The sequence below is a fragment of the Dendrobates tinctorius genome, unplaced genomic scaffold (genome assembly GCF_039654945.1).
Source record: "Dendrobates tinctorius isolate UK_male_01 unplaced genomic scaffold, ASM3965494v1 ptg000205l, whole genome shotgun sequence".
Classification (NCBI taxonomy): domain Eukaryota; kingdom Metazoa; phylum Chordata; class Amphibia; order Anura; family Dendrobatidae; genus Dendrobates; species Dendrobates tinctorius.
Genome location: NW_027361872.1, coordinates 13,327,494 through 13,353,951, shown reverse-complemented (window position 1 = coordinate 13,353,951; position 26,458 = coordinate 13,327,494). Strand labels below are relative to the sequence as shown.

The 26,458-nt window shown below is 41.1% G+C and overlaps 1 protein-coding gene across 6 annotated transcripts in view; it reads left to right on the top strand.

Moving 5' to 3' along the window:
- The window catches only part of WDPCP (WD repeat containing planar cell polarity effector), a 421,800-nt gene that overhangs the window by 352,301 nt on the left and 43,041 nt on the right, over nt 1-26,458 (top strand). For all 6 annotated transcript variants that reach the window (XR_012222050.1, XM_073554051.1, XM_073554052.1 and 3 more), the window contains one exon: nt 20,695-20,815. Coding sequence is in view for 5 of the 6 variants with exons in the window: in XM_073554051.1 (XP_073410152.1) it covers nt 20,695-20,815 (121 nt within the window). In the remaining variant the exon portion in view is untranslated. The remainder of the gene's footprint in view (nt 1-20,694; nt 20,816-26,458) is intronic.

Sequence of the window (26,458 nt, the reverse complement as noted above, 5' to 3'; positions counted from 1 at the left end):
TACGACCGTGACCTGGAGTATGCATATCGGATACTGGCGGGCACAAGACCGCCGCTTCCGGAACCGGAGAATCTACACAGTACGAAGTACGAGGAGACTGCCCACCTCTGAACTTTCCTCAACTCTGGTATATCAAATTTATACAATGATGCCATAAAACACTCAGTATTTCCTATGAAATCTTGTAAATATAAAATGATATTTTCATCTAGAGCCCTTCCAGTGGATCCTATGAGTATTTATTATTTATTTGCCTTGGCAGCAGCTGCCTGACATTGGTTACTATGACATCTTGTTATTGGCTGATATCACCATTTCCTTTTCATATGCACCCAGTGATACATCATTTAATATGTAATGATGCAATTTATTCCCCCACCCTAAGGACATAATCATACATTTATCTACAATAAACTTCATTTACCATTCCTCAGCTCAATGTTTCAGGCCCTCCAAATCCCTCTGTAATATAATACCATGCTCTTCTGTGTTAATTACGCTGCACAGTTTAGTATTGTCTGCAAATATGTAATTTCTACACTCAAAGCAATTTACTAGTTTCTACTAGTCACACGCTGGGAAAGGGGCGGCATCCTCAGATGGGAAGAACAGTATAAAAATTCCAGTAGAATATAGAGAATATTATAATGAACAATGTGCAGTGACTGGAATCAAGTGTTCAGTCCACTTGATACAGTAAGCATAGCTGCAATCCACTGATCATTACCTAAATTGCAATGCGAGGTAAAGCATAGGTCACATACCCATGTTTGTCTTTCAACTTCAGCCCTAGGAACCCAGACTAGAAGGGGTTTTCCAGGCTTAGGGTCCCGTTTCACATAGCGATGCACCAGCGATCCCGACAACTATACGACCTGGTAAGGATCGTTGGTGCGTCGCTACATGGTCGCTAGTAAGCTGCCAAACAGGCAGATCTCTTCAACGACGCACCAGCAATCCCGACAACGATACGACCTGGTAAGGATCGCTGGTGCGTTGTCACACAGCAGCTATTCTGAACGATTCCAGCGGGAATGCTGGCCAGCGGGACGCCGACGATGAAAAAATGGCCCAGGACATTCGAGCATGATCTGCGATATCCAGCGAGGGGGCCGGTCACCGCTATGTGTCACATGTAGCGAGATCGCTATGTGAGACGGGGCCTTTAGGGTATTGCTGACCTATCCTAAGGATAGATTCGCAATATAGAATTGATGGGTATCCAAGACCCCCACAATCAACTGCTTGCAGCTCTAGATGGGAGCATTGCAGAGATTCAGGACAGCCTCTGCTCCATTCACTTTACACTGTTCTGGTTGCTGCAGCTCTGCTACTATTCAAGAGAGTAGGAGGTAAGCTGCAGTATACAGAAAAGTGTACGAAGCTGTGTTTTACTGACTTTGCTGAATGTGAGATTGCTGATTGAAGCATTGTGGGGGTGCTGGGTGTCAGGCACCATGATACGAGTTTGTTAATTTATCCCAAGTACAGATCATTATAGGGAATCTGTCACCATATTTTTGCTACTCAGTGAGAGCAGCATAAGGTAGAGACAGTCATTGATTCCAGCAATATGTCACTTGCTAGGCTACTTGCTTTAAAACCACTGTTTTATCAGCAGGAGATTATAACTTTAGGACTAGTAACCCTGCTGCCATGCAGTGCTCTATGTTCACGAGCTCTGTGCAACCCTGTCCCCAGTAATGGTCGCCAGCTTTTTGCCTTTGCACAGGGTACGTAGAAAGCGGCCAATCAGTGGTGTGGGTGGGGTTATACAGAGTTCCGCATTCCGAAAACTGGTAGATCTGCAGCAGAAAAAAACCCAATAATTTTATCAAAACTACAGCAAGCAGCAAAGTAAGTGACACATCACTGGACTAGAGTTATTTGCCCCTACATCATGCTGCTCTCAGTTGGGGTTTTAAAACCCAGTGAAAAATTCACTTTAAAATTGTAAACTTAGAAAACATCTCCTGTTTCCCACATATAGGAGAGAATTTATAAATCCCTCTCGCAAGGGGCATTTTCTCAAAGCTTTTTTGACCTTTAGCCATGTGTTGGCACTTTTCTAAAAAGTGTCTCCTACTTTATGAAGAAGTTTGCACCTCTTAATAAATTTGACTCGCCTTACTGCAGAAGGCTTTGGTTTGAAGGCTGGCATATGAAATGGATGTCTTCATAGTTTTTATTAATTCCAAGTTAAGAAATAACATTTACATGACAGTAGTCACCAGAGAAAAAGGATTGTTTTATTTTGTTGCAGTTATTTTTAATGATTTGCCAAATTGGTGTAAGTCAAGGATATGTAGTGATTCCATTAATTTATTTCAATTGCGAGTTCTAAAAGCCGGTTATTTCTGTGTTGACTCCATTCTTCTGCACCTATTTCTGTGGTCAGATTGTGTTTCCCTTTAAGTAGTGCTCTCTTTTAATGTGAATTAGCTAGCAATTGAAATCTGCGCGTTGTTATTTTTCAATTAAGGCGGTTTGCATATTTGAATTCTTTTATGTCTCCCATGTTACAACTGCACGAGAAAAGCAGCTGTATGTGTCTTCCCTTCATAGTTTATCCTGATTTACTATAGAAAAGAATGATGCGCTTTGATTCACAGCTTTGCAAAACACAAATTGCAAGTTTTTTTTAATGAATGATTAAGATTAAAATCATGTAAATGGGCAGTAGACCTAGTAATAATTATTTCTTTATCTTTTTTACCAAATGCATTCAGACTTGTTCATGTGTTACATTATGCAATTATCAAAATCATTACATTTGGAGATGCACTGATTATTTCTGTAGGCTGCCAGAGTTAGATTTGCATCCTTTGTGTTACGCACACAACCCACTCACTTGGTCCATTTTAATTGTCTTTCAGCATTTTTTTTTTTTTTCATTTTGATTACACACTTTTTTTTTGTAGAAGCCTCTTGTAATTATTTAATGCAGGAAAAATGAATGTAAGGAAATGTTTGGAAGATTTCTTAAAAGAAAATTAAAGTATTGGGACTGTTTTGCCTAAAATGCGACTTAAGTTCTTTGTCAAGATTTGGCATCAAGATATGCCGTGCATTCTTATCTGGGTCAAAATCTTAAGTCCAGTGATAAAGTTTAAGATGAAGCCCGAGGTTCAGATTCATCAAGACCAGGTTGTTCATGTTAGTCTTGATGAGAGGGCTCACTGGAGTCAGAGGTACATGCCCCTTATGGTTCGGGCACATCTGAAAAGTGGCATGTGCCTCTATGCCCTTCGTTTCATATCTGACTCCATACAGAGACTGGTTTATGGTGTAATGTACACCGCAGCTTGTCATGAATTAGACAAGTGGGCGTCGCCAAGCCCTGTTGCACCCCTATCACTAACAGGCAGGTAGTTACTACTTATCTGCTTGTTGTGCATGACCCCACTCTTCCCCAGCATAGAGCGGTCACAGACCACTCCTGCCTACCCGGCCAGGTATTCGACTCGTCAACAGAGAAGCGGCTTCTTTTCTGCTCTGCTTTGTTGACAGGACGGGACGTTCGGCCTCTTTCTGATTGACAACCGGATTTCCATTGCTTAGCTGGAGGAGCCGGTTGTCAATCAGAATGACGTAGAAAGTCATGCCACGTCAACAGAGCAGGGTGGAAAAAAGCCGCCGCTCAGTTGTGACATCAGGGTTGGCCAAGGTTAGAGTTGGCTTAGGTGTTTTTCAAAAGTTAAAAAAAGACAAATAATGACGATATGAGGACTAGTGTTGAGTGCAAGTGCTCGCTACCTGAGTTTGCATCGGGGTAACTAGAGCATCCGTGATGCTTGGTGCATGCCAGAACACCCCAATGCAAACTCAAGTAGCGAGCACTTGCCCTCAACACTAATAATTACATATTCAATATAACAACCTAATGCTATCAAATTCTGTGTAGTACCTTTGAGTTAAAAATCCTCACTATACCCCTTGATAAAATCCTTGAGAGGTGTAGTTTCCAAAATGCGGTCACTTGTGGGGAGTTTCAACAGTTTAGGCGCATTAGGGGATCTTCAAACGTGACATGGCATCTGCTATTGATTCCATCCATTTTTGCATTCAAAAAGTCAAACTGTGCTGCTTCCCTTCCGAGCCCTGCCGTGTTCCCAAAAAGTAGTTTTCCCCCACATATGGGGTATCGGCGTACTCAGGAGAAAGAAATTTTGCACAACAAATTTTGGGGTCTATTTTCTACCATTACCCTTGTGAAAGTAAAAAATTTTGGGCTAAAGAAAAATTTTTGTGAAAAATAGTAACATTTTTTTTTTCCCGTCTACATTCCATTAATTCCTGTGACGAACCTGAAGGGTTGATAAACTTCTTGAAAGGTTTTTCAGGACTTTATAGGGTACAGTTTTTAGAATGGTGTTACTTTTGGATATTTTCTGTCATGTGGACCCCTCAAAGTCATTTCAAATGTAAAGTCGCCCCTAAAAAAATGGTTTTGTAAATTTTGTTGGAAAATTGAGAAAATACTGATCAACTTTAAACCTTATATCTTTCTAAGCAAAAAAAAAATTTTCAAAAATTGTACTGCTGTAGACATATGGGAAACATTATTTATTAGTTAGTTTGTGTGGTATAACTATCTGTTTTAAGGGCATAAAAATTTCAAGTTTGAAAATTACGAAATTTAAATTTTTTTTGTCAAATTCTCAATATTTTAATAATTATACTCAAATCATAACAACATTTGTCACTAACATGAAGTACAATATGTCATTAAAAACCGTCTCAGAATCAGTGAGATTCGCTGAAGCGTTCTAGGGTTATTACACCATAAAGTGACACTGGTCAGATTTAAAAAATTTGGCTTTGTCAGGAAGGTTATCTCATTCACTAAGGGGTGAAAAAAAACAACAGATTGCTGCTGGAAAGAGACAAGCGGAAGAAATTATATGACACTTCCGTTCTCCTTCTTATTAATACTGGAAAATGATGTTTTTGTGATCCAAAAATAGATCCAAAATTGGAAATAACCACTAGACATGTGACCAGACCCTTAAAGGGGCTGTCCAGGCTTGGGACAAAAGTCTGCGCTCAGTCTGTGTGACTGCGGTGTGCAAACAGTAACGCTTCCTCACTTTTCCCTGTGCTACTCGGTGCTCACATGGCTGCGATTTGCATGCTTGCAAATAGAAGTAAATTGAAGGAAGCAGGATGAGTGTAGTCGGCAGTACATTAATTTCCATCATTTAAATTCTTAATTGCATAATTTTTCCCAAACATTGGAGTAGAAGAATGAAATTAACATCAGTACCAGATCCAACACATGACGGAAACCGGTGTCATCTAACGGACTCAATAGACTATAATGTGGTCTGTTCGGTTTCCCTTATGGTGTTCAGCATTTTACTGTCCAAAATAGTGCCACATGCTAATCTTGTTAAAGAGAACACTTCACTTTCAATAAAGTGCAATTAACATGCAGATATGGGATTAATCTGCAAGTTAATAGTATTCTGAACATGCCCGGCTCCTGCACTTAGGGCTCCTCTGCCAGGACGAAATTAACTTTATTCTCCCGGCAGCATTCCAGTGTCGGCCACAGGGGTGGCGCCGGCGCGGGTTCAGTCACTGCTCTGTGTATAGAGAGCGACGGCTGTAACCTCACCGCCAGCACTGACTGACAGCAACTCGGCATTAGGGCCGGCTCTCAGTCAGTGCAGGGGGGAAGGTGGCTTTTACAGCCTCCACTTTTTGTATACAAGATTCGTGACTGGATCCAGGCCGCCGTCGCCCCCGTGACTGAAACTGGAATTCTACTGGGAAAAAGAAAGTTAATTTCCTCCTGACAGCGGGGCTCTAAGTGCCAGCATCGGGCAGGATCAGAACGCTATAACCTGCAGATTAACCCCTTATCTGCAGGTTAATAGTGGGTTTTTTTCCCAGGTGACAGGTTCCCCTTAAAGCCATCCAGAGACTTTCCCTGAACCTGTAATATTTGTAGTCAGAGCCTTACACCTATGTCATGTATATACTGTGCTGTTGGATCCTACAACCATATATTCTGTGTTGTATTGACCCACCAAATACATAGAGCCCTACCATTTGATGCAGGCTTTGCTTTTTGGCCGGTGTCTTCACAAATCTAGAGGTAGCCACTATAATGCATAAAACAATGCTTTCTAGAATCATAAATATAGAGTATGCTATGACTTTATCCTTAGAAAGAGTTAGCTTTCTGTATTTACAAATGAATAGTGACTCATGAAAGTGTTTAAAGTTGTCAGATTAATCAGCACCAATTACCCAGATTTAGTGCTTCAAACATGTCATTGAAATTGATCCACTTTGATGCTGGGAAGAACTTTTTAGAAATGTCAATAGGTGCAGCGATGTCACTTCAAAGGGACCCGCTTGTTCAGAGTCTCTTCTGACTAATGTACTGGCTGCCCAAGAACACTTACCTGCGTGCATTTATTTCCACTAGGATCCTGTTATTGCCAAGAATGACATCATTTTGGAGCAATGCAGTAAGGCCCATATTAGTTTAAATATTAGACCTCAAAGCGAATGAATAAGAACCCCTCCCTGACAATTGGAAATAATTCGACCAATGACACAATTGTGCCTTTGCTCACACAAATTCTGGAATGAAACAATAATGGGTGTTGACGGTTCCATTATGGAAGATTTTCAGTAGTAATAGAAAAAGACCGCTATTATTAGAATGAAATAATTCCTCCCAAAAATGTGCACCTTTGAAAGGTTTTTTCCTTTACTTTACAAGTTGCCCTTATTTTACACAATTTAGTATAGTTACACTTTTCAGCAGTCTCCAAAAATATACATATTTTTAAATGGATTTTTAGCAAAAATCATAATGACCTCTCTGCAGGGATTGAGGGGAAGTCAAATTCCACATTGACATCTTGTGATAAAGTCAACAGAATGACCATACATCATTAGATGAATGTCTGATGAACCTACTGGTTTAGGTGAGAAAGGCCGCCAATTTATTGTGGGTGTCCAGAGTCTGAGTGTGTGACCGTGTTTAGGGCAGCCTTTATTTTGTCATTTTGTCTATAGAGCTGCAAGCAAAGCATCTCATAAACCTACTGGCATCTATTACTGAGAAACTTAAATTCCTGTGGTCTCCACATTTCGCTACTGAGTTGCTTGCTCCACTTTGTAACGAGAGTGATTTCAGTAATCCTGTATTTATTGAAGAACTGCTGTTAATGCAATTAGCTAATATATACACTGCTCAAAAAATTAAGGGGAACACTTTAACAACACAATGTAACTCCAAATCAATCACACTTTTGTGAAGTCAACCTGTCCAGTTATGAAGCAACACCAACTGTGAATCAGTTTCTCTTGCTGCTGTGCCAATGGAACAGAAAACAGGTAGAAATGATAGGCAATTAGCAAGACAACCCCAATAAAATAGTGGTTCTTCAGGTGATGACCTCAGACCATTTTTATGTTCTCATCCTTTTTGACTGTTTTTTTTAGTCACTTTTGCAGTTTGTCATTGCTCGCGCCCCTAGAGGTACTATACAGTAGCATGAGATAGGGTCTAAAACCCACAGACATTGCTTAATGTTAGTGCAGCTCATCCAGGATGGCACATCAATGTGAACTGTGGCAAGAAGGGTAGCTGTGTCTGTCAGCACAGTGTCCAGAGCATGAAGCAGATACCAGGTGACAGGCCAGTACTCCAGGAGATGTGGAGGGGACCGTAGGAGGGCAACAACCCAGCAGCAGGACTGTTACCTCTGCCTTTGTGCAAGGAGGAGCAGTGCCAGAGCCCTGCAAAATGACTTAAAGCAGGCCACTATCATCTGAGTGTCTGCTCGAACTGACAGAAACAGACTCCATGAGGGTGGTATGAGCCCAACACCATGCAGAGCAATTGGAATTTGCCAGAGAGCATCATGATTGGCAGATTCAACATTGGCACCCTGTGTTCTTCATGGAGTCGCCATGGAGAACATTCTGCTGCTTGCAACATTCGACAGAATGACCGGTGTGGCAGTGGGTCAGTAATGGTGTGTGGATGCCTTTCTTTGGAGGGCTACACAGCCCTCCATGTGCTATCCAGAGGTACTCTGACTGACTGCCATTAGGTACCGGGATGAGATCCTCAGACCCACTGTGAGACTATATGCAGTTGCAGTGGGCCCAGAGTTTTTCTGATGCATGACAATGCTAGGCTTCATGTGGCTGAATTGCGCCAGCAGTTCCTGCATGATGAAGGCATTGATGCTGTGGACTGACCTGCCTGTTCCCTAGACCTGATGCCAATTGAGCACATCTAGGTCATCATGTCATGTCTGATTCCATCCACCAATGCCACATTGCACCACAGACTGTCCAGGAGTTGACTGATGCTTTAATGCAGTTTTGCAAGGAGATACATCAGGAAAACATCTGCTGCCTTATCAGGAACATGCCCAGGCGTTGTAGGGAAGTCGTACAGGCACGTGGAGGCCACACACTACTGAGCATCATTTCCTTGTCTTGAGACATTTCCACTGAAGTTGGATCATCCTGTAATTCGATTTTCCACTTTGATTTTCAGTGTCATTCCAAATCCAGACCTCTACAGGATATTAATTTTGATTTACTTTGATCATTTTTATGTTTTGATGTTCCATTCCACTCTGTAATGAATAAAGATTTGCAACTGGAATATTTCATTCAGTGATATCTAGGATATGGTATTTTAGTGTTCCCTTTATTTTTTTGAGCAGTGTATATTATATACAGTACATATTGTAAAGTTTCATCCTCTCAGGTAGGCAGTAGGTAGCGTTTGCACAGGCACTGAAGTCTTGTATCAAAACAATGTGACATTTATTTTTCACTGGTTGCACAGCAGTGCAGGCAGTGTAGGCAAATTAGAAGTAACTCCTGCCTACGCAGCAGTCCATTGGCTCCAAGGTCAGGGGACAATTGGCTAATATATGACTTAGGGCACAACAACTCCAACAGGCAATGTTACGAGATGTACCTCTTGAACCCAGTTCTGACCCCTTCCTGCGACTTTGGGCGCCCCTCAGAGGCGATCTTGGTCCCCTTCTTTTGGGTATCCCTAAAAAGTGACCTCAGGCACCCTTGACTGCTTAAGGACTTTTCCACAGCCAAGTATCTTTACACCAGGTTCACTAGGTCATCTGCATTCTGGGGAATCTCCCTGGACAACCCAGTTTTGTACTGATTTAAGTAGTGATTATATAAATCTGTCCACTTCCGCTCTTTCGACAATTTGTGCTGGAGAGCCGGTCTAAGGCTGCAGCCATTTGTAGATCAGGTGTAACAGGTCAAACATTTGGGCCCGGGGAGGCTTGTCCCTTTGGTAGAGCCAGAGGTGCACCTGTTGCACCTTGACAGACTTGGTTACTCCCAAATATGCCAAAATCTCCACCTTCAGCTACTCTTTGGCATCCTGCAGGGCAAGGTCATAGTATTCTGTCTGCGATTCTCCAGTAAGATATGGAGCTAGGACCATTGTCCTTTTCTCTGGGGGCAGTTTCTCCCTGTCTGCCATCCTTTCAAAGGCGATGAGGAAAGTCTCAACGATGTACTCCAGATTAATATTGGGCAAGGCCTACTGTACTCTTCGTCTCACATGGCTACCTTCACTTTGACTAGGAGAAGATGCCGTCTCCCTGGCCCGGACATTTTCTGCCAAGAGATCCATCTGCTGCTGTTGAAACTGCTGGATCTGGAGTTTGTAGGTTTCTTGTTGATCCTGCTGCATTTTTGCCTGGACCAGTTGTTTAGCAGGCTTCTCCATGCTTTCAGACTGGATTTTCAATGCAGTAGCTGCATTTACCCAGGATATTAAATCTTTACACTGCAATTGCCTGTGCTCACAGGGACTTCACATTCGCATTTCACCACCAATTGTAGGGATTCACACTCTCAGGTAGGCATTAGGTAGCATTCACACAGGCACTGGATTATTGTATCAAAACAATGTGACGTTTATTTTTCACTGGTTGTACAGTACCAAGCAAAACCATAAACATAAATCTCGAGCCTTGTCCAGGAGCTAACTAAACAACACATACTCTGGCTGCTGGCTACTTATACACAGTTGTGTATCCAGTCAAACAAAGCGCCTATTGTCCAGTGATACCTGCAGTTTGGTGCACACTGCCTGTACAGGCTCATCTCAGAGAGAGATTCTAGCTTGTCTCTTTTTCTTTAGCTCCAACACAAATCCACTCTGGTCAACTTCCCCCAGCTGACTGACTAAGGTGATCACCTAACCTGGTTATATGCAGAACCAGTCAGGTGAAAATAATCAGAGCCTGTAGAGTTTTTACTCTAGCCCTATTCAAAAAAAAATGCTGCAAAGTAAGAATACTTTCAAAATAGAAATGTGAATACTTTATTTTTATCGATTTAGCAATTTGCATGGTTAATGAACAAAAGAGCCCGGTCCCCATATGGAGACATGCTGATAGGTGTCCGATGGCTCCCGGGACTTTGTTCCCTTACCTGGCTGCTATGTCACATGGTATGACGCATGTCTCAAAAGGAGGGGTGATTAAATTGATAATTATTTTACTAGATGTGTTATTTGGTGGCACTTACTATTATCTAAGTATGATAGATTCTCCTCCTGCTCTTGTTACTGCATCTTTCCTCAGACTGCACATCTCTCTGGTCCATACAATGGCTCCTGGTGAAGGAACATGTGACCAGACCTGTCAGTCAGTCTCCTCCAACACAAAAGCCATTTTCCCATGTGAGGTTTTCTGTTGGAGGAGACTGACGGACAGGTCTGGTCACATGTTCCTTCACCAGCAGCCACTGTATGAACCAGAGAGCTGTGCAGTCTATAAGGAAAGCTGCACTATCAAAAGCAAGAGGAGAATCTGTCGTACCTATATAATGGTAAGTGCCACTAAATCATGTCCTCAACAGATCTGATAAATTAAAGATCATGTGGCCAACCACGGGAATTCATTTTGCACCCGGTAATAGGTAATGTAATAAAGCGGCTATAGGAGACAAATGGTGCAACATTTTTAATGAAACCCAATTGAAAAAATGATTAACCCCAATTACATGCATTTAAGTAAGGAAAAAAATTGTCCCAAAACTCAGTCACAAAGGCGATCAGACAACTGCAGCTTCTAGTGAAGCCTGCAAAAAGTTAAAAAAAAAAGTCTTTAGAAATTAAAAAAAGTTAAAAAAAATAAAAGTTCAAATTGCCCCCTTTTTCCCCTTTCAAAATAAAACAATAAAACAAAATCAAACATACACATATTTGGTATCGCTGCTTTCAGAATCTCCCGATCTATCAATATAAAAAAACAATTAACCCGGTTGGTAAACGGCGTAGCGAGAAAAAAATCCAAAATGCCAGAAGTACGTTTTTTTGGTCGCCACTACATTGCAATGCAATGCAATAACGGGTGATCAAAAGTTCATATCTACACGAAAATGGTATCAATAAAAATGTCAGCTCAGCGCTCAAATAAGCCCTCACCCAAACAGAGATCACGAAAAATGGAGACGCTACAGGTTTCAGAAAACGGCACCTTTTTTTTTTTTACCAAAGTTTGGATTTTTTTTTTTCACCACTTAAATAAAAAGAGAACCTAGACATGTTTGGTGTCTATGAACTTGTAATGACCTGGAGAATCATAATGGCAGGTCAGTTTTAGCATTTAGTGAACATGATAAAAAAAAAACTGTGGCATTGCACTTTTTTTTTCCAATTTCAACACACTTGGAATTTTTTCCCATGTTCCAGTACATAATATGTTTTAATCTGATGGCGTTGTTCAAAAGTACAACTTGTCCCGCAAAAAAATCAAGCCCTCACATGTCTATTTTGACCCAAAAATAAAAAAGTTATGGCTCTGGGAAGAAGAGGAGCAAAAAAAAGAAAACGCAAAAATGAATTTGTGGGTTTTTTTTTAAATTATCCACCCAAATAAAATTATTAGATTATCCATTGTTTTAAAAAAATAATTTTATTCTTAACATATTTATAATAATATTGGAGAAAATCTACACACTTGCTTAGCACATTTTACATTTGTGTTAAAACAGGCTACTCAGGTTATCCCGGTAAGACAAACTTTATTATCATTAAATTATGTACATGCATTATGTTAATTGATTTCATTCTTTAGGTTATTTCAGGACATTGTATTTTATGAGAGTATTATTACAGTGTTCAGTTAATTGTTTTTTTTTGTTTTACATTGATCATTAGTAGATGGGGTGCCTGTATGAGAGGTGTTAAGGGCCTGTCACGCTAAGCGATATCGCTAGCAATATCGCTATAACGTCACTGGTTTTTGTGACGTAGCAGCGATATTGCTAGGGATATCGCTATGTGTGATACTTACCTCCGACCGGCTCCCCCGCTGGTTATCGCTGATCGTGCGAGAACGGCCTGGACCGTTTCTCGTCGTCAGCTTTCTGCTGGGCTTCCTGTGGCGCCGACGAGCGATGCGTGGACGCGGACGGGAGGACGTCAGGATCGCCTCGTCTGACAGGTAAGTAACGACCCCCGACCGCTGCTATGTCGCTGGTGAGATCTGCCTGTGTGGCAGCTCACTAGCGACCACTTAGCGATGCACCAGCGATCCTGACCGCGTCATATCGCTGGTCGGGATCGCTGGTGCATCGCTAAGTGTGACAGTACCTTTACTGTAGTTTTATTGCTTGTATTTAAAAACCCTTTCCCCTGGAAATATACATGTCTGTCTGAATTGGAAGGTACTCCCGCATTGGAACATTCTTCTAGTTCCTGGTCCAGTGTCTTAGTCTTTAACCCCTTCACGCCACAGCCTAGTTTTGCTTTTTTGTTTAAGTTTTTTCTCCCCTTCTTTCCCGAGCCATAACTTGTCTTTATTTGTCCGTCCACATAGATCTATGAGGGCTTGTTTTTTTTGTGGAACGAGTTGTTCTTTTGAATAACTCAATTCAATTTACCAGATATTGTACTCAAAAATGGGGGGGAAAATCCAAGTGCGGTGAAATTGTGACAGCGTCATTTAACAGGTTAACGATCACAGGTGGTGCCCCGTTCCGATTATTAGCGGCAGGACCAGACTGTAATTCACAGCCGTCACTTACCGGGTATGGGGCTGGCTCGATGCGTGAGTCCGCTCCATACACTCGCTCACCTCAAGCGAAGACCTAAAGAGCTGATAAAACACTGCTAAGGGACAGTAGAGCGGTCGTACAAGCCAAGTCACCAATAGCCAGGAACGAAGTGTCAGAGGGGAAGGCAGGAGCAAGGTCTGAAGCAAGCCAGAGGTCAAAAAGCCGGTCGGGAGCGCGGTAACAAGAGTACGAGAGGAAAGCACAGCCAGAAACATGCCACAGGTCAGAGCCAGACAGAACAATCCAAAACAGGAACGGAAGACGGATGGGCAGGTCAGAAGTCAAGCAGAGAAGGTTAACCCCCCCCCCCCCGCCCAGGCCGGGAAGCAGAAAGCAAACCCCGACCTGGATCATGACAACAGGTATCTTTAACTTTTTCAGCCACTCCTTATATACTTTTCTTGAAAAAATACCTCAAATATGAAGGGGGTGTTCTGATACTTATAAGGCCCATTCTGAAAAAACATTTTAACCCCTAACCAGTTTTGTAATTTGCTTTATTTTTAAACACCGTACTTTTCTCCCTATCCTGCAAAGTCCTAAATATGTTTTTCTCTCTTCACTTTACTTTCTATAATGTTTCGTTTGAGGGTCATCCGCAAGATGGGCCTATACTCACTTCTCCCTTCTATCAGCCCCCACTAGAACAGGATATCATCAGGGGGCGATGCTGTAGTCACTTACCACAGTTGGTTTAATCGCTGCTCTCTGATAACATCGGGAATCAATAACATTGATAAAAGCTGTGAGAAGGGACTGCAGCATCGGCACACATTTTCTGTCGCCATTCTGAAACAGAGTGTCTTCACTGGGCAGCACTGCGGTAACTCACCCTACTTCTATCACCCCTCTCTGATGATGTCCTGTTTTAAAGAAACAAGTTGCAGGCCAGCGATGTAGTTACCTCTCAGTAGCGTCTATCAATTACATTGATTCCAGAGGTCATCAGTGTTCAGCAATGAAAGTGCTAAGTGACCGTAGCACCACCTCTTGATGACGTCTCGCATCAGTGATGGTGATGAAGTTGCAGGGAACTGAGTGCAGGGCATTGCATTTGAAACTCCCATCAAACAAAATGTCACAGGAATAGAAGAAACACATTTTGGGATTAGAGTAGGGTGTTTTAAAATAAAGCAAATTACAAAAGTGGTTAGGGATTAAAAATAGATGTTTAGAAAGTGCATTTTAGGTATTCGACAATCGATATGAATACTTTTCTGTCCAACAAAGTTGAATTTTTCTGGCTAACACGGTACCACAATGTACTGTAATTTGTTATTGTACATCAGGTATTGAACAACTAATTTCAAATAAAGTCATGGCCGAAAGTGTTAACAACCTTGAAATTGTTCCAGAAAATTAAGTATTTCTCACAGAAATATATTGCAATAACACATTTTGGTATACACATGTTTATTTCCTTTGTGTGTATTGGTATAACACGAAAACAAACACAGAAAAAAAGCAAATTGGACATAATTTGACACAAAACCTGAAAAATTGGCCAGACAAAATTGTTGACTCCTTTCCATAATTGTGGGTAAATAACTTTCATGCATGTGATGTTTGTTCATACTCACCTGTGGCAAGTAACAGGTGTAGGCAATATGAAAATCCAATCTTAAACAAGATAAAAAGGGGAGAAGTTGACTCAATCTTTGCATTGTGTGTCTGTCCGTACACACTAAACATGGAGAGTAGAAAGAGGAGAGAAGTGTCTGATGACTTGAGAACCAAAATTGTTGAAAAATATCAACATGTTCATTTGTCTACGGTGCGCAAGATAACTTATCTCTCTGGATGAGGATGGCAGAGGAAAATGGATGAAAGGTTACCATGCAGGATGGTGGATAAGCAGCCACAATCATGTCCCAAAAAAAATAAAGCTGCCCTGCAGGCTCAGGGTGCATCAGTGTCTACAAACTACAGGTGCATCTCAGAAAATTAGAATAGCATCAAAAAGTTAATTTAAGTTCTTCAATACAAAAAGTGAAACTCATATATTATATAGAATCATTACACACAGAGTGATCTATTTCAAGTGTTTATTTCTGTTAATGTGGATGATTATGGCTTACAGCCAATGAAAACCCAAAAGTCATTATCTCAGGAAATTAGAACATTTTATATCACCAGCTTGAAAAAAATATTTAAACTCTCTAAGTGCACCTGTATCTGTTAACAATTGAATGAAATGAAACACTATGGTAGGAAACCCAGAAGAACCCCACTGCTGACACAGACATAAAAAAACTAAACTGTCGCTTGTTAAAATGTATGTGAGTAAGCCAAAATTCTTCTGGGAAATTGTCTTGTGGAAAATGAGACCAAGATAGAGCTTTTTGGACAAACAAATGAAATGGAAAGAGCCCTACAAAGAAAAGAGCACAGTACCTATATTCAAATATGGTGGAGGTTAAAAGATGTTTTTGGGGGTTCTTTTGGTGTATGTGGCACTGGGGGTGCCTTGACAATGTGCAAGGCATCATGAAATCTGAAGACTAACAAAGGATTTTGGGTTCCAATGCAGTGCCCAGTGTCAGAAAGCTGGGTTTGCGTCCTAGGTCATGGGTCTTCCAGCAGGACAATGACCCTTAACATACTTTAAGATGCACCCAGAAATGGATGGAAGCAAAGCGCTGGGGAGTTGTGAAGTTGCTAGCAATGAGTCCAGACCTAAATCCCATAGAACATCTGTAGACAGATCTTAAAATTGCTGTTGGAAGAAGGCGCCCTTCAAATATAAGAGACCTGGAGCTGTTTGCAAAAGAAGACTGGTCCAGAATTCCGGTTGTGAGGTATAAGAAGCTTGTTGATGGTTATAGGAAGCGATTGATACCAATTATTTATTCCAAAGGATGTGCAACCAAATATTAAGTTGAGTGTGTCAACAATTTTGTCCGGCCCATTTTGGGGGGTTTTGTGTGAAATTTTATCCAATTTGCCCTTTTTTTTTTTTTTTGTTCCAGTACACACAAAGGAAATAAACATAATTGCAATCATTTTTTTGTGAGGAATACTTAATTTTCTGGAACAATTTCAAGGGTACCAACACTTTAGGTCATCACTGTAGGAGTTAGAATTGATATTGAATTAATGCTTAATGATTGGCATACAGCTCTAAATAGCATACATAAAAGCCACCAAAAGGCCTTTCTCAATGGGAATTGTAAGGCAGTGACCGGTGTCACATGTAATGGTCGCTGTGTGTTCCTCCCAGGATGCGCACGGAGGCGTATTTAGGACGTGGGAGTGCATTGCGGTCACAGGCATAGCTGTAATTGCAATGCAAAATAGAAGTAAGTGTTAGTCTTGGGCAAGCTGGTTGTCCAAGGCAAATTCAGGGAAATCCTGCTCTGGGCTTTTGTGTTTTGAAATAGACTACAGGATGTTAGTGGTGCAGTCCGTTTCCTTTCCCCTGGCCCGGGTTTTCCATGTGGCCCATGGCCACAGATTTCAGTTAAAAACCCTGCAGTAAAGGGTTGGGTGTGTCAGGGTCAGTGTCAGTGTTAGTTTGGTCTGGCAAGTGTGCAGAGAAGAAGGCTCTGCAGAGCTCCACTTGTGTGAGGCAACACAGGCAAGCGGAGCTGAAAGACCTGGCACCCAAAGCATACACATCGGTGCAGTCACCCATGGCAACTGGTCTCGGAGGTAGATTGTCCTGTGCCTGGCTATGATCCGGAGGTGGACTGTCTTGTGCCCGGCCGTAAACCGGAGGAGGACTGGCACGTTTATTGACTGCAAACCAGAGAATATGGTTCCTGGCTGCGATCCGGAGGATATCATGTGCTGTGTTTATTTGAGTTGAACATTAAAGAGACTTTTGTTTTGAACTTTGCTGGGTCATTGCCTCATCACTGCTTAGTGTGGATACTGCTGCACGGCAAAATCTTTTTACAATGGTATTTTACCTTTCCAGAGCTTCTAAAACTTTTAAACTCAATGGATTTAAGCCCTACCTTCAACGGTAAGAGCTATGAAACTATAAAACTGATTTATCAATACCTTAATCCCCTTGTTGAAGATCTGGCCAGGAGGGCACTAATTTTCATATTTGGTCTAATCCTACTGCACATTCATTTGGCAAAACATCAAACTGAAATATGTTCACCTTTAGGAGACAGAAGATGTCTCTGTTCTGACTGATGTGATAGCAGTTTATTACCATAGTGTTAAAGCTTTCAGATTCAGATTACCATTATGAACAGTTGCACATGGTACCTTCAGGTATTTGTAAATTGCTCTCAAGGATGTCCTAGACTTGTGAAGGTCCACAATTCATTTTCTAACATTTTGGCTGTTTTGTTTTGATTTTCCCATGTTGTTAAACAACAAGGCAAGTGGACCTTTAAGGTAGGCCTTAAAATACTGCCATATGTACACCTCCAATTACATCAAATGATGTCAGAAGCCTCCAAAGCCATGATAATATTTTCTGGAATTTTCCAAGCTGTTTAAAGTCAACCTGATGTACCGTATGTAAACCTCTGACCAACTGGAATGATATGGTGAATAATTAATGAAATTATTTGTAAACAGTACAAACAACTTTTAGTTTGATGACATGCAATCTTTCGAGGGGTTAAATCTGAATTTTGATTACTTTAACCTCAGTGTATGAAATCTTATGACTTCAGATGTATTTTTTTTTTTTTTTTCTGGGTATATAGATGATTTATTAGAGCTCTGGATACACAGCGGGAATCTCTTCTGTTCATTTTTCCGGAAGTTTCGTTTTTTCCCATAAATTTTCAGTCTCGTTACAATGAAGTCACAACTTTACACAAACGTGAAACATCGGACACAATTCTCCGCTTCATCTCTTTAAATTAGTTTTATAGACTCTGTAAAGTTTTCTTGTCGTTTATAATATATCTGTACAAAAAGGTGGCGGGGGAGGGGGGGAGCTGGCGTTAGGCTGGCGCTGAGGAGCGGGTGTCAGCTGCTATAATACGGGGAGGAAGATGGGTGAGAATTTACACAGGAGCCGACCATGTACACAAGGACGAAAAATCACATCAACCAGATGTATCGACAGGAAATCGGGGAGAATCTGGTCTTTTCAGATTTAGTTTGGAAAATAGTGGAAAAATGTACAAAATGTAACCGTTTTCATCACTAGGTGGCGCTGCTTCTCATAGGGGAACAGTCAAACAGCAGGACAGACGCTCGGCGGAACCGGATTGGGAATATGGAAGACGCCTGATCATAGTCCATCCCGTCTCTACAGAAACTGACGTTCCCTCATATTTCGCGAATTCTATCAAACATTTCTAAAAATGTAAAAAATTGTAAATAACCTCCACAAAAATACCACAAATTCTAGTGACTACTGTTGTTCGGGTTCTATGGTTGTCCCTTTGGAGACTCCTTTCAGATGCGAGGCTCATGTATCTCAACTACCTTAAAACAGGGCCAACAGTCACTTGCTTATGGTGGACTTTGCTTTACGTAGATGTGATGACACTTGGTGGTTTCAGATGTATTTTTATTGTAAAATTAAAATTAAGAGACAAAAGGTAATACATCAACAGTAAAAATAAATGGATGCATACACTTTTTTTTTTTACAAATAAATGTCACATAAAGATACATTCCTCAACAATGAAAATGCAGTACCGAGAAAGAAGAGTTGTGACATTAAGAGCATTAAGAAAATAACACAATTGATGGACTAGTTAATGATATGCAATAATGAAAAAAAGTATGAGCGGCACACACCGAAATGCATGCACTGAAAAGCCATGAACTTCTAACATTGAGGTTTTTCAACACTTTAACACCAGACTACACGATCATCTTGCTACGGTGATCATTCTACGTGGCCTAAACGTGCTGCCATACAATAATAATTTTTTACTAGCTTGGCTCGTGCGAAATTTTCGCACATTGGTCGTCGGGGGGTGCAGGCAATTTCAGAAAAAACAAGCTGGTTAAATGTAAATGTATTTCATGAGCTGATGAACACAGACAGGTATTTATATATGTAGATTGGCAATACAGCAATAAAATAAATTGTTTTGATAAGTAGAGGCCAAAAAATGTTTTATGGTTGGGGTGCCACCTGCAGGTCATTGTGTCTTTCTGCAGGTTTCTGAAAATGAATGTTTAAACTGTATTTAGTGATAAAATCGTGAATGTGTTTGGCTGTTTTCTTGCTGAAGGGAGCAAGTTTACCTTTCAAATGGTGTATCATGTGTGTGTGTGGGGCGAAGTTATCACCGAAAAAAAACAGTGCATGTATACAAATGTGTTGGTAGTGTGCTTTGGGGTCATTTGGTGCCACCTGCAGGTCATTTTTCCTTACTGCAGGTTTATGAAAATTAATGTTTAAACTGTATTTTGTGATCAAATTGTGGATATGTGGTTTGTTTGGCTATTTTCTTGCCGAAGGGGGCAAGTTTACCTTTCAAATGGTGCATCATTTGTGTGTGTGGGTGCAGTATGAACCCCCGTTCGTACAAAGGAATCACAGAAAAACAGTGTTTAGAAATAATAGAATAGATTTATATAGCGCCAACATATTCCACTGAGCTTTACAGTTTGCACACATTATCTTCGCTGTCCCCGATGGGGCTCACAATCTAACTTCCCTATCAGTATGTCTTTGGAATGTGGGAGGAAACTGTTGGACACCCACACAAACATGGGGAGAACATACTCCTTGTTGATTGTTGTCCTTGGGGGGGATTTGAACCCAGGACTCCAGCGCTGTAAAGCTGCAGTGCTAACCACTGAGCCACCGTGCTGCCCTAGGTATGCAGCGTCTCCGGTGTTGTCTCCCATTGAGCACATCTTAAATGTCCTTAGTGAATATTCACAAAGGGAACTGCCAGCTGCAGATCTTGATGATTTGTGTGATCAAGTACTTTCTGCATGGCAGAAAATAACTTCTGATAAAATATGTAGTCACTTGATACGACTGCAGATTTCTGAACAGTGACAGCTTGCTACAACAGAAGCAGCCGGGAAGTGTCTGCAGTACTATTCTGTGACGTCCCGTTGGGACTCCCATGAAATGAAGCATCACAGGAAGTAAAGAAAATGATGGCAGACATAGTGAATAGCTGTATGGGGATAATGTTAGGCAATTCTATAATAAAGAAAATTACAAAAGCGGTTAGGGCTTAAAGATAGATATTTATAAAGGGCATTTTTGGTATCGGACCATTGCTTTAAGGCAAGTAAAATACGCAGACAATGCAAAACAAATAGTAATACTATTGGAGCTTGTGGAACATTTGAGAATGAGAGAGTTAAACAATTCTGAATCATTACTTAAATAATCATTCTGCAAGTAATTAAATATGGACATAGAGTTGTTAGCCTCTAACCCTTGGGCTATAGATGTTAACACATCATTAACTGGGACTGACGAACACAAGATAAAATTACAGAAAAACAAAAAGACAGTAAAGGAAAGGAAAAGGGAAACGTGGTGGATAAATTGGGAAGGAGAATAAACTAGAAGGTTAGAGGAGGAAAGAAAGAAAAATAGTGGGGGTAAGAAAGATCTTACATGTCCTTTTAAATAGGAGTTTATTTAATGGTTATTCTCTTATGTTCTTACATGAAATTGTTGCTTTTCTCTACATTCAGAGTCTTTGGGGACAGCAGATAGACTGGATGCTGTGAGCGAAGCTTTTGTTGATCTCTCTTTGAGTCAAGATGAGAGGTGTTCAGAAAGGGTCTCCTCTGTGAAAAACATCACAGGCAGCAGGTAAGAGTTGTGTCTGTCCAGTACTTGAAATTGTTTGATATTTTGTAATTATTTTACCCGTACATAGTAACTGAGTTAATTAGCGACTGGATTACAGCAAGAGAAAAAATATACATGTCTCCAAACCATGTGAGAAGTAGAAAAAGCAGGCGTTATGGCCCTCCTGAGCCTGAGTCACACATGTGGGCCCTCCTGAGCCTGATTCACACATGTAGGCCCTCCTGAGCCTGATTCACACATGTGATGGTTGGAAAGGAGAAGGTAAAGATCGTGATGATTGTTTGGTGACATGCTCTGAGTTTATGGAGGGCAACACTGTGTAATTGCACCTTGATATGGCACAAGCCTTGGCCTTTTTCCTGTGCTTTCTTTTTGTACGTTTACTCCTGTACGTTGGTTATGTAGATGACAGTCACACATAGATATGCAGACATTCATGAATCAGAGGCGCATCCAATCGACATCAGTCTTCAAAACATCATTACCATTTATCATATCTTGGCATCCCTCTGGTCACCATGACCGATTTATAACAACGTTAGTTTAATTGAGATGTCATGAGATTTGAAACAAAAATAACATTTGTTTCAATTAGTTTTCTGTTAAATACTTTTTTGAAAAATTGCTATTTTTATAAATGTTCCATATCACTATCTACAGTATTATAGAAAAAAACATACAAAATCTTGCGATTTTCACAGAGTCTAATTCTTATACTACTTATACTAAACTCATACTTCCTTTTGTATAATGAAGACTTTCCTACAGTATCGTTATCATTACAGACAGGATCACACTGTCAGATGACACCTCTATACACTGTAGATCACTTTGCCTCTCTGCTCCTGCTCTCCTGTGTGTCACACTGCATACAGTCATAACAGAGAGGTGGACTTTCAGTTTGGGGCAGGCAAGTCCATTGAATAATATCAGGAGCAATGAATGCTGGGAAGTGAGAGGGAAAAGTTAAGGAACCTACAGTCATGGCCAAAAGTTTTGAGAATGACACAAATATTAATTTTTATAAAGTCTACTGCTTCATTTTTTCTAATGGCAATTTGCATATACTCCAGAATGTTATAAAGAGTGATCAGCTTAACAGCAATTACTTGCAAAGTCAATATTTGCCTAGAAAATGAACTTTATCCCCCAAAACACATTTCAACATCATTGCAGCCCTGCCTTAAAAGGACCAGCTAACATCGTTTATGTGATTGCTCCATTAACACAGGTGTGGGTGTTGATGAGGACAGGGCTGGAGATCAATCTGCCATGATTAAGTAAGAATGACACCACTGGACACTTTAAAAGGAGGCTGGTGCTTGGCATCATTGTTTCTCTTCTGTTAACCATGGTTATCTCTAAAGAAACACGTGCAGTCATCATTGCACCGCACAAAAATGGCCTAACAGGGAAGAGTATCGCAGCTAGAAAGATTGCACCTCAGTCAACAATCTATCGCATCATCAAGAACTTCAAGGAGAGAGGTTCCCTTGTTGCCAAAAAGGCTCCAGGGCGCCCAAGAAAGACCAGCAAGCGCCAGGACCGTCTCTTAAAAGTGTTTCAGCTGCGGGATCGGGCTACCAGCAGTGCAGAGCTTGCTCAGGAATGGCAGCAGGCAGGTATGAGTGCATCTGCACGCACTGTGAGGCGGAGACTCTTGGAGCAAGGCCTGGTCTCAAGGAGGGCAGCAAAGAAGCCACTTCTCTCCAGGAAAAACATCATGGACAGACTGATATTCTGCAAGAGGCACAGGGAGTGGACTGCTGAGGACTGGGGTAAAGTCATTTTCTCTGATGAATCTCCTTTTCGATTGTTTGGGACATCTGGAAAACGGCTTATTCGGAGAAGACCAGGTGAGCGCTACCACCAGTCTTGTCTCATGCCAACTGTCAAGCATCCTGAAACCATTCATGTGTGGGGTTGCTTCTCAGCCAAGGGAATGGGCTCTCTCTCAGTCTTGCCTAAAAACACAGCCATGAATAAAGAATGGTACCAGAATGTCCTCCAAGAGCAACTTCTCCCAACCGTCTAAGAGCAGTTTGGCGATCAACAATGCCTTTTTCAACATGATGGAGCACCTTGCCATAAAGCAACTAAATGGCTCAGGGAACAAAACATAGAGATTTTGGGACCATGGCCTGGAAACTCCCCAGATCTTAATCCCATTGAGAACTTGTGGTCAATCATCAAGAGACGGGTGGGCAAACAAAAACCTTCAAATTCAGACAAAATAAAAGCATTGATTTTGCAAGAATGGACTGCTATCAGTCAGGATTTGATCCAGAACTTGATTGAGAGCATGCCAGGGAGAATTGCTGAGGTCCTGAAGAAGAAGGGTCAACACTGCAAATATTGACTTGCTGCATTAACTCATTCTAACTGTCAATATAACCTTTTGTTACTCATAATATGATTGCAATTATATTTCTGTATGTGATAAAAACATCTGACAAACACACATAAAATCCAGAGGCCAGCAGATCATGTGAAAATATAATATTTGTGTCATTCTCAAAACTTTTGGCCATGACTGTATAGTGCTGGCAGAATGTTTATAAAGAGATACTGCTCACTTAAAAAGAGAGGATGGCAAGTTAAAGAATATGAAAATCAGGACAGTTCTTAGACGTACTAGACCGGTATATGCACCAAAAGCAATTTTAACTAGTTGTGGGGGGTGAAGGCAGAACGTCATGCTTTTCTGTAAGTTTTGTACTAAAGCACAGGTATGACTAGACAGCGTTGAGCTAGATTGTTAGCTATACTGAAATAATGTATGTTTGTTACCCTTAGGTTATTATGTTTGTATGTGCTTCTTTATGTGAAGGTTGCTAATGATGTTTGTAACAAAACTTAAAAAATTGTTTCAATAAAAATGATTTGATTTAAAAAAAAAAAAAAAAAAGACCCGTATGTTTTAAACTACATTCAGATTTATTTCTCACCCTTAACTTCGCTCTCATGGCCGATCTTGACAAGATTATTCAAATCATTAAAATAACTAGTGAAGATGTATAGGCATAAAATATCTTTTTAATTTTTTTTATTGTTTTTGGACCAAATTCTTTTGTGACATTGGGGACCCTGTTCTCTATATCGACCTGAATTTTTAAGTTGTATACCTTACCAGTGTATGCAAAGCAGAGACATCCGAAAACTCCGAATATATACAGTTGTGCTCAAAAGATTACATACCCCGGCAGAATTTTTTCTTTCTTGGCCTTTTTTCAGAGAATATTAATGATAACACCAAAACTTTTTCTCCACTCCTGGTTAGTGGTTAGGTGAAGCCATTTATTGTCAGACTACTGTGTTTTCTCTTATTAAATCATAATGACAACTCAAAACATCCAAATGACCCTGATCAAAAGTTTACATACCCTGGTGATTTTGGCTTGATAACATGCACAGAAGTTACAGAACTGTAGCTAGGGTAACATTAGTCGCCCATACATCACATGTAACAACCCATGTTATTATTCTCACCATACAGCATAATTGAACCAATTTCAGTGCATCAAATTAAGACGTCTGGATAGGGACGCTTTGCCGAGTCAGTGTTGTCATTGCAAGTATCTACCTGCATTGCTTCTAAGAATTGTAGAGCAAACCATTTTGTCTGTCAAATTTTTTTTTTCTTTTTTATTTGTTTTTCTTCTTTTTATATAATGCCTGTTACATGAAATAACCTGTACAAAGCAACCACATACTCATGACTGGCAGCAATAAAGGTTTTGTCTGTGTACGGTATACTGATTGATCAAACTGAGCACCTGGATGTCTAGACCGTGTGATTATTTGGCCACATATACAAGATCAGGACATCTGAAACTTTTTCTTTTAATTGTGTCACCAGCGAAACCTTGGGCCACCGCTGTGGCTGATTTCCACGGCACAAGATGGCTATTTAAATGTGAAGTTAATTGAGATTTATGGTCCCATATTATGTTGAAAGAATGCCAACCTCAGTTTCGATAGGCAGACCATGATCTCTCTCATGAGCCGCTTTATACTCTGCTGAGGTTGGTGAATAGTACCTTCTCCATTCACTTCTGGTGGAGTTACAGAAATAGACTTGTAAGGAAGATGAGCCAATGGTTCTCTCACCACGAGGCAGAGATCAGCCATATAAACATTTTGGCATTTAAACAACTTCCATATGGCATTGTATATTTAGATATCATCATGTTTAAGCAAGAAAGTCTTTGACAATAAAAAAAAATGGAATAATCTTTCCTGACCACATATGATGGGATTCACTAATGTTCTTGACCCGAAGCTCATCTTTTGGAGTCAAGAGAGTCACCCCATCCCATTGACACAAGTGGCTATTTTCCCATAGTCCACTGTAGTGAATACAATGGGCAGTGCGGGTTTTCCACTTATATGTGAAAACACAGAGCCCGCCGTAGCCTCGCACTGCCAAACACCCCCTCCTCCCAGCCCAGGACCCACAGCATCGCCCCACTTCTGCCGCTGCCAGCTTCTTGCAGCAGCGCCTTTGCCTCCTGGGACCCCTCTCCACTTCAGCTGCCCCCTCCCCCGGGTAAGCTACCGTAAAAGCGGACTATAAGACTCACCACAATTTTATTAAAAAATTTGGGATGTGTTTTATAATCCACAAAATGAGCTGATAAAATGTATGGGCCAGACACAGATCTGCCTGGCAACCTGCCGCCAGAGCTTATTTTATATGAGAAGGGAAGTTACCAGTGTGAGACATGTAGCGACTAACAGTCTGCTTTCCTGATTTACATGTCTCACACTGGTATCGCCCAATTTCATTTAAAATAAGCTCTGGAGACAGATTCTTAGGGAGGTCTTTGTCCAGCCCATAGATCTTAACAGCTCATTTACATATTAAGAAAAATTATTTTCTGCAATTAATGCGGCCCGAACCACTCGGCGCAGAGACCCCGTTTAGGCGGCGTTTCGAAGCCCTCGGTGGGGACAGGTGTGCTATGTATTATTGGAGTCGATCCGATTTGTAGTTTTTAAAAAAAATCGCATTTTAAGCAAAAATGTTCCCATAGGAATTAATGGCGACCTTTCCATGACCCCCAACTGACATGGATTGAAGCCACAGCGCAGGTGCAGTGATCTTGCAAAGATGGCAGCTATGCAAATGCAGCTTCCACACATGACCTGTATTAGCTAATAGAAGCTGACAGATTGCTGATTCAAGGTCTTAAAGGCGCAGCACGCCAATGGCTTCTGAAAAGCCCTACCCAGTGATGGCTAGCCTTTGCACTCCAGCTGTTGTAAAACTACAACTCCCAGCATGCCCTTGCAACCTGCAGCAGTTGAGGCAGCAGTTGAGGCATGCTGGGAGTTGTAGTTCTCCAACAGCTGGAGTGCCAAGGTTCGCCATCACTGCAGTCGGACACCAAAGTGGCTTTAGAAGCCCAGTGTGCCAAAGTGGCCCCTGAGGGGCCCGCAGCGCCAAAGTGGCCCCCGAGGCAAAGTGGCAACATGTGTCAACATGGCTAAAGTGGCTACCAAGTGGCCAAAGTGGCTGCCGAGGTGCCGAATGTGCCAAAGTGGCTATAGACAACATTCATATTCTAACTTTACTTTCTTACAGTCAACACCTGATACACTGCTGTAAAGCTGGCAGCGCTGTTCAAGCACCATGTATTT